The sequence below is a fragment of the Phalaenopsis equestris genome, unplaced genomic scaffold (assembly GCF_001263595.1).
Source record: "Phalaenopsis equestris unplaced genomic scaffold, ASM126359v1 Scaffold000094, whole genome shotgun sequence".
NCBI lineage: Eukaryota > Viridiplantae > Streptophyta > Magnoliopsida > Asparagales > Orchidaceae > Phalaenopsis > Phalaenopsis equestris.
Genome location: NW_018164536.1, coordinates 974,053 through 982,356, shown reverse-complemented (window position 1 = coordinate 982,356; position 8,304 = coordinate 974,053). Strand labels below are relative to the sequence as shown.

The following is an 8,304-nucleotide window of genomic DNA, read 5'->3' as shown; positions in this document are numbered from 1 at the left end:
CTCTTTCCCTCCTTCGTTTGAGTGGACGAAGAACATCAAGAAACCTGATATGAAGAACGGGAAGTCTGACATCTTTTTTACAGAAGCTGAAGGTATTCAACATGTTTCCTCCTGTCGTCTAAATTTGGTTGGGAAGTTTCTATCTGATCAACCCAAAATGGAGCTTATTTGCAAGGAATTTTAAATTATGCACCTTGTTGGGGAGTAGAAAATTAGACTATTAGGTGAGAGACACATTCCTATTCAAATTAATAACGAAGAAGATTACACGTGCTTATTTGCTAGAAGGATAATCTGAATTGATAACAGAGCAATGAAGATTCTAAAATGGTCTGTGGATGGATTTTGACCCTAAAATGGTCTGTGGATTTTGACCCATAGACGGAACCACCAATCATTCCGGTTTGGATTCGCCTCTATGGTCTGAAATTTCATTAGTTTTCTCAAAAAGTGTTGCACTATATGCTTCAGCTTATGGTAAATCACTCAAGATGAACATTCCTACTTTTAATATTTTCCGTTCATCTGAAGCCAGAGTACTTGTTGAAAACGAGAAGATGAACCAAGATTTTTTGAGATGTTCAATTGATTTTCATATATCATTCCAATAGTGCACAGCATACAACACTGTCGGGTAATCAAAAAGAACTATTATATTTTAATAATATATGAAATTAAGGCTATTTCTTGGTTATTTAGTTTATATATGATTTGACTTATTTTAATTGTTTCCTTTTTTTAGCCTTTCTTAGTTTGTCAATAGTCTTGATTTGACTTATTTTAAAGAGGAAATAAAAGCTAATAACTAGTAATAAATCTACTATTCCCCCTCAAATTAAAGCATAGATGTCAGTCATGCTCAACTTGAATTTGAAGTCATCAAACAAAAGACAAGAAATATACTTGGTGAGCATGTCTAACAGTTGACAACTAGAGGGCACATATAGAGCACAAATTTTCCCGGAATCAATTTTTTTCTCTAATGAAGTATCTGTCAATCTTCACATGTTTGATCTGATCAAGTTGGACTGAATTGTGAGCAACGCTAATTGCGGCCTTATTATCACTAAATAGTTGTAGCAGAACAGAGTTTGGCATACGAAGTTCGCGGAGCAAGATGCATAACCAGAGAACTTCACAAATTTTCAAGGATATGAACCGAAATTCAGCTTCAGCATTGCTTTGAACAACCACAGACTGTTTGTTACTTTTCCACGTGATAAGATTGTCTCATACAAATAAGTAATACCCCGAGTTGGAACGTCGATCATGAACTGATCTGGCCTAATCAGAATCTGTATAAATATCAATAGATCGAGAGGTGTGACAGAAAAAAACAAACTAGAGTCTGATGTACCTCTCAAATAGTGAACCCATTGGACAACGTGGAGATGGTGCTCATTGGGATCATGCATGAATTGACTCACTATACCAACAACATGACAAATGCCAGAGCGAGTATGCGCAAGGTAGATGTGTTTTCTCATAAGGCGCTGGTAATGGGTCTTATTTACAGGCACAACATTAAAATGTCAAATAATTTTTCATTCCTATCCATATGAACAACATGTTTGAACAAAACAAGATTATTCTCTGTTAAGGGATCAATCATATATTTACGTTGAGTCGGGCTATGTCGCGAGATGACCGAGCCACTTCTATGCCTAAGAAGTACCGGAGAAATCTCAAGTCCTTCATTTTGAAGGATTTAGCAAGAATGTCTTTTAAAAATTTCAATGTTGGGAGATGATTAACTGTAAAAATAATATCGTCAACATAGACAATAAGGATAGCTACCTGACCATTAAAAGAATACGGAAAGAGGGTGGGATCAGATTGAGTCTGAGTAAAAATATGGCCCACAACCACCTTTGTGGACTTGTCGAACCAGACCCTTGGAGATTGCTTTAGCCCATAGAGGACTTTTGCACCCTGCACGCTAATCCTCTGAATGCAGCAGAATCAAAGCCAAGAGGGAGAGGCATGTATACCTCTTCCGTAAGTTGTCCATTCAAAAATGCATTCTTGACATCTATTTAGAATAGAGGCCAATCGAGATTTATTGCAAGTGACAACAAAACTCGAATAGTGTTTACATTAGCCACTGGAGCAAATATATCCACATAGTCAACTTCATAGGTTTGTGAATACTCTTTGGCAACCAATCGCGCCCATTTGCTCTCAAAGAACCCATTAGAGTTGAACTTGATGTCGAAAATCTAACGACATCCTTTTTTTTACCATGAGAAAGATCCACAACGTCCTACGTATGGTCCAGATGAAGGGAATTCCTCTCCTCCATTACTGTCATTTTCCAGGCTGGATCAGCAAGAACAACCTTAATAATAGCTGGGATCTAGTGGTCCATCAGAGCAATAGTAAATGCTTTGTAGGTTGGCAATAAATTGTGAAAAGAGACATTTTGTCACAAAAGAAAGGGAATATGTTTGATTGCATACCTTACTTGGAGAACTCACCTCTGCATTTGAAGAGGTCGTGATGAAGATATTGCCCGAGGTGAAGTCAAGATCCTGTAAGAAAGCAGCGGGCTCCAGAGTAGAATCATTGGGACGAGTGAGCTGAGTGTAGATACGAACAGTAGGAGTAAGAAATGGTGCATTCAAGAGAACAATTGACTCTTTAATGATAGAAACAATAGGGGGAACATTCACAGAAGTAGGATAAGGGACAGTGTCGGGAAACTCAAGCTCAACCTCATTTGAGGGGAGCTAAAAAAATAGGGAACACTTTCAAAGATGAGACATTAACACTCACATAAATTTTGTTGGTGGTCTTATCAAAGCACGAATACTCCTTTTGAGTTGCGGAGTACCTTAGGAAGATACATTTTATGGATCTGTGATCAAGTTTACTACGATTAGGGGCAGTGTTCCGAACAACGACAATGCATCTAAAAATCTTGGGATCTAATGTGGAGAAGACACGATTGATAATGCATCCAATAATCTCGAAATCTGTGAATTTTAGAGGAGACGCTATTTAAGAGATAAATGGTAGTGAGAATGACATCATTCCAAAATATTTTTTTGGGAAATTAGATTAAAACATAATAGAGCGAGCAACGTCGAGTAGGTGATGACTTTTTCTCTCAGTCGCCCTATTTTATCGAGGAGCGTCCGAGGTGATGACTTTTTCTCTCAGTCGCCCTATTTTATTGAGCGTCCACACAATGATTGTGGTGGATGTTGTTTTTACTTACCAAGAATTCACCCAATATAGAGCTAAAAAACTCACTGTCATTGTCGATCCAAAGGACCTGAATAGGAGTTTTGAACTAAGTCAACACAAAATTGAAGTTTTGCAAGGTCATAGCAATTTCTTATTTGTCTTTTAAACTGTAAACCCAAGTCATTTGAGTGTCGTCATCAATTATAGTCAAGAATCACCATTTATTGGTATAGCTAGGAGTGCTAGAATGTCCTCATATGTCATTGTGAATGAGGAAGAAATGAGGTGTGTAAGTATGGGGTGGGTAAGGAACCCGATGATGTTTGGCTAACTGACATGTCTCACGATGAAAGTTAGAGATTTTATTAGAAAACATCAAAGGATGCAACTTTTTAAAATATTGAAAACAAGGATGATCAAAACGACAATACAACAACATAATGAGACATTAAATAACTCGAGATATGCTATAACTTCTGAGAGGCGTGTCCTCAATCTCTGTGATCTCCTCTTGAAAGTAGTAGAGTCCAACTACCCTCTTAGCAATTCCAAAAATCCTCCCAGAACGACGATCCTGAAAAACACAACCATCATAAGAGAAATTAGCGACGCAATAGATATCATTTGTCAACTTGTTGGCAGATAACAAGTTATATTGCAATAGAAGAAAATGTAAAAAAAACTCTAGAGTTAGACCAGCCGTTAGTACAACTTACCCTTTACCGGTAATGGAACTACAGAATCCATCGGCAACTCTGACAACATATTTTACAAAGCATGGATAACAAGTTGAGAATACTTGCGAGCAGCCAGTCATGTGATCCATGACACTTGAATCAATAATCCACATACTAGAAAAAGAATAAACCGTGAGAGCCATATGAAGAATACCTTGTCGGACATGGAGGTCAACAGACCCGCAGAGACTTAATTGGCTCCAAAATACTTGATCAATTGTTCTATCCGATTCTTCAAGGATTCGAAGGATTCTGAGATGTTCCGGGTAGGAGTCGGTTGCGCTATGGTAAGTTTGGTCGTCGTCGTGAGACCTTCGATAGCTGTGGATAGGGTAAAGGGCTTGTATGTCAACTTATAGTGAAGTTTCCAACACTTGTCCTGAGTGTGGTTAGGTTTGTGACAGTAATCGCAAGTAGGGTGACCGGTCCGAGATGGCATAAACGAGGACTGAGTACTTTTGGAGATCAAGGTTAATGATTCGGCTAAAGGGGAACAAGTGTCGAGCATAGCAAATATCTAGCTTTCTCCTCCACGAATCTCGATAAAGACTGCACGAGCGGAAGGAAGAGGATCCCGAACAAAAATACATCCCCAAACTTTGTCAAGGACTTTATTAAGGTCAGCCAGGAATTTGAACATACAATCTTTTTGTACAATCTTCTGGAAGAGGGATAGATCGGTTGGAGAATCTCAATTGTAGTCGTAGTACGTATCGCATTCCATTCATAGTACAACAAGGTCATTATAGTACTGGGTCACAGTCCTTGATCTCTGTTTTGTCTCTCGAATTTTCTTAGATTTCTTAGAGTTGGCCGAAATTTCTTACATTCGGGTAGGTATCACAGACACCCGTCCAAAGGACACTAACTGAAGGGAGAAACATATATGAACAATCAATCAAAGTCTCCATAGAGTTGATCAGTCACGATATGGCCATGGAGTTCTCCACTTCCAAAGCTCCATATGTTGGGTCAGTCTTTGGAGGCTCATAAACCATACATGTGAGGTAACCAAACTTCCCATGTCCTTTGATGAACAAAGACACCGCTTTGGACCCCTGGAGAAAGTTATTGTCATTCAGTTTATAGGTTGTGATTAAGAAATTCATGCTAGTTTCTGATCCTTCGGTCTGCAAGGGAGCAAAAATTGGAGTTGATCCTACGGTGGAATCAAGAACGCCTTTTAAAGGTGGTTCAGAATTGCAGGAATTCGACTCAGCCAAAGGAGAACTGGTTATGATTATGAGCCATCGAAGAATTATAGTACGATCACCGTTAGATGGATACAACTGCTGGAAAGGTCTGGCTAGGAAGAACAGTAGGCAAACTAAAGCATAAATGTTTTTCTCATACCAAAAAAAAAACATCTACAGTAACTTGATAATCGCAGGGAGCTGCTGACATAATTGGCTTCGATCAAGGAAAGGTCTTCGATTACTCCTTTATCGAACGAGAAAGCAGCAAAGAAGCGGACAGAACCCGACAGGGAAAGTAGCGGACGGCGGGAAGAATCGAAGGAAGGGTTTTCAATCCTCTGGACAGAACCACACGAAAAGAACTTGCGGGAAGAGCCACGTGGGAAGAACCACGCGGGAAAGAAAGTCGGGTAAACCAGCTAGAAGGAGATCTGGCCTGCTGGAGAGAGAACCGACTGGTTGGAAAAAAAACTGCGGCTGTTAAGGTTAGAATCATGGCTCTGATACTATGTAAACTTTAAAAAATAAAGCAGCATAACATTATTGATAGTACTAAGAGTATTTAAACTCAATTACAATGGATATAATAAAAGAAAAAAATTTAACAGAATAAAGTAGATAGGGAAGAAATAATGAGAATTAAAAGGAAATAAAAGCTAACAACTAGTAATAAATCTAATATGAACTTTGTAATCATTTTATTTGAAAGAATGAGGATTTCAAAAGTTGTCCTTAAAAAACTCTAAAAAAGCTATAGATACTTTGGATGTATTTTCTTTCTCCAAGAAATTTCATAATCATTAATGGCGCTAGGATGGGAGCTTAATCACTTCGGAGAATTTCCGGTAAACTATTCCAAACAGCTCCCCTCACCCAGCAACATAATATCCCTTAACAAGAACACATTATCCTTTTATTATCAATCAAAATGACATAACAGGAAAAAAAAATTTTCCGGCAGGTGATACAGATAAAAAGGGGAAGTGGATTTTCTCAGACAGCTGGCACATAAAGTCAACCTAAAAAAATAAGGACATCCAGTTCCATTTTTGTATTCAAAAGTTTAGATTCAACTTGCAAATGCTTAATCATAAGTTACAAAAAAAACAATACATCCAAGAAATAACTTGGGTGGTTGGCTTATAAATCGATCGACATAGTGAAATATTAATCAAGATGGTAAAAAGTATGAGCATGTGCAATTTAATCCTTTACTATTGAATGAAAGCATAAGAATTAAGGAATAAATAAATAACACAATAATTCGAACCAAATTATGATAATGAAAAAAAAATATACTCCAAGAAAATCTTTACTTTTCTTTTGATGGCTGAATAAAATATATTGCATCCATTGAAATCATTGGCTCCCTTCTTTTGAAAAGCTCTTCAACCACTGCCAGAAATTTTTAAGAGTTTTTAAAAGCAATGCTCAGTAAGATAAACTAAAAGAACTAACAAGCATCTATATAACTTTTTGATAGATTTAAACAGCATAATAATTGAAGAAAGGACATGCTAACTGTTGGAATGTGGAGCCTGCAGCACCAAGGACTCGTGCGACTGAGCATTGCGTAGCCACGCCTAAAATGGGTGTAGCTACACCAGGTGGCGTGAATACGCCGCAACTGTGTGTAACTAAGCCGACCATTTGCTTGATACAAGTTTTCAAAACCATGAGGGTCATGTAATAACGCCAACTATAGCGTGGTTAGGCCACAACTTTGCAGGTTCAAGGTTTGCAAAAAAAGCATCCAAAATAATTACGTCGGTCTCGGCGTGGTTGCGCCAAGACAGTTTGTTCTCCTATTTTGATTTTTAAGCCTTCGATTCGGGCGACGAGTATCTCTCTCGCATGCGGTATTCTCAACATGACTTTCTTGGAAAGGAAAAAGGTCTAGGAGGTGGATTTCAGTGAGGTCTTTCTCTTGTGAGATCAAGAGGAAAGTTTCGAGCAAAATTATATAAGTTCTAATAATTACAGAGAGAAGCTCATAGTGGTGTAATATGTACATTTCTGTCGTTTACAATATAATTTTTTGGTGATGTGGCTCTGTAGTTTTCTCCAATTCTCAGGTTTCTCCATGTAAAATCTAGTGTGCTTTTTTAGATTAATTTGTTGTGCTTCTGTTAAATTTTTTTGTTTCGAATTTCTCGAATCGGTGTTTCTATTTTATGCGGTGTGATCTTGATTGTGAAAGAATCAAAATCCTGCGTAATTACCTCATCCCAACAAATGGTATCAGAGCGTAGTGTTTGATTCGAGTGGGAGCAATGACCAATGAAGCGAGGAGAAATTTAATAGATTGAACTTCTCGTTCTAGAGGATGCAAGTGGAGGTTATGGTGTATAAGAAAAAACTGTATCTTCCACTACAAGGAATCATTAAGCCTGAATCGATGATTGTGGAGGAATGGAAAATGTTAAATCGAACGACTCTAGATTTCATTCGTTTGTCATTTTTTTTTTTTTGTTGCATTCAATACAATGAATGAGAAAACCACGGTCGATCTCATGGTAGTGCTGAAAGATGTATGAAAAACCTTTTGCTTCAAATAAGATTTTTTTTAATAAAGAGATTGTTCAATATGAAGATGGCAAAAAGTAGTTCAATGTCCGAACACTCAAACAATTTCAATATTGTGACAAGCCAGTTATGTTTTATGATGATAAATTTGATGATAAGATCAAAGCACTATAAATTATGAAACATCATTGTAGGACAGCTCGGATGGTTTGGTTGAGACGGTTAGTAACTCTTATGGGAATATGAAGTTGAACTTCAATGGCATCATAAGATTGCTGTTGAATAAAGAAGTTCGTAGAACTTCAGTGAACGGTGAATATTTAAGTTTTGAGTTAAATGTTGAAAATAATTGAAGAAATCTGGACAGATATACAGGTAAAGAGACCAATTCAAGTCCAAAAGACGAAAGTCCATGTCAAGCTGAGAAGAATGCTCGAACTGGGAAAAGAAAGAGCATTTCAAGAATGATTGTAAGGCTCCAAGGAAAGCTGGTGGTGTGGGACAAGAAAAAAATCACTCTACAAATGTCTCCACTGGCGAAATCCAATGTGACACTCTAGTACTGAATTTTGGATAGTAGATTCAAGAATTTATTTTCATGCATACCCCAAAAAGAGGTTTGCGGCAGCGTATGTTTGATCATATGAGCGAGAAAG

General features: G+C 37.6%; 1 protein-coding gene across 2 annotated transcripts in view; it reads right to left on the bottom strand.

Annotated features, from left to right (window-relative positions):
- Positions 1-8,304, bottom strand: part of LOC110020155 (protein transport Sec1a-like) — a 97,793-nt gene that overhangs the window by 70,891 nt on the left and 18,598 nt on the right. For both annotated transcript variants that reach the window (XM_020718155.1, XM_020718156.1), the window contains exon 4: positions 6,439-6,517. In XM_020718155.1, coding sequence (XP_020573814.1) covers positions 6,439-6,517 — 79 coding nt within the window. The remainder of the gene's footprint in view (positions 1-6,438; positions 6,518-8,304) is intronic.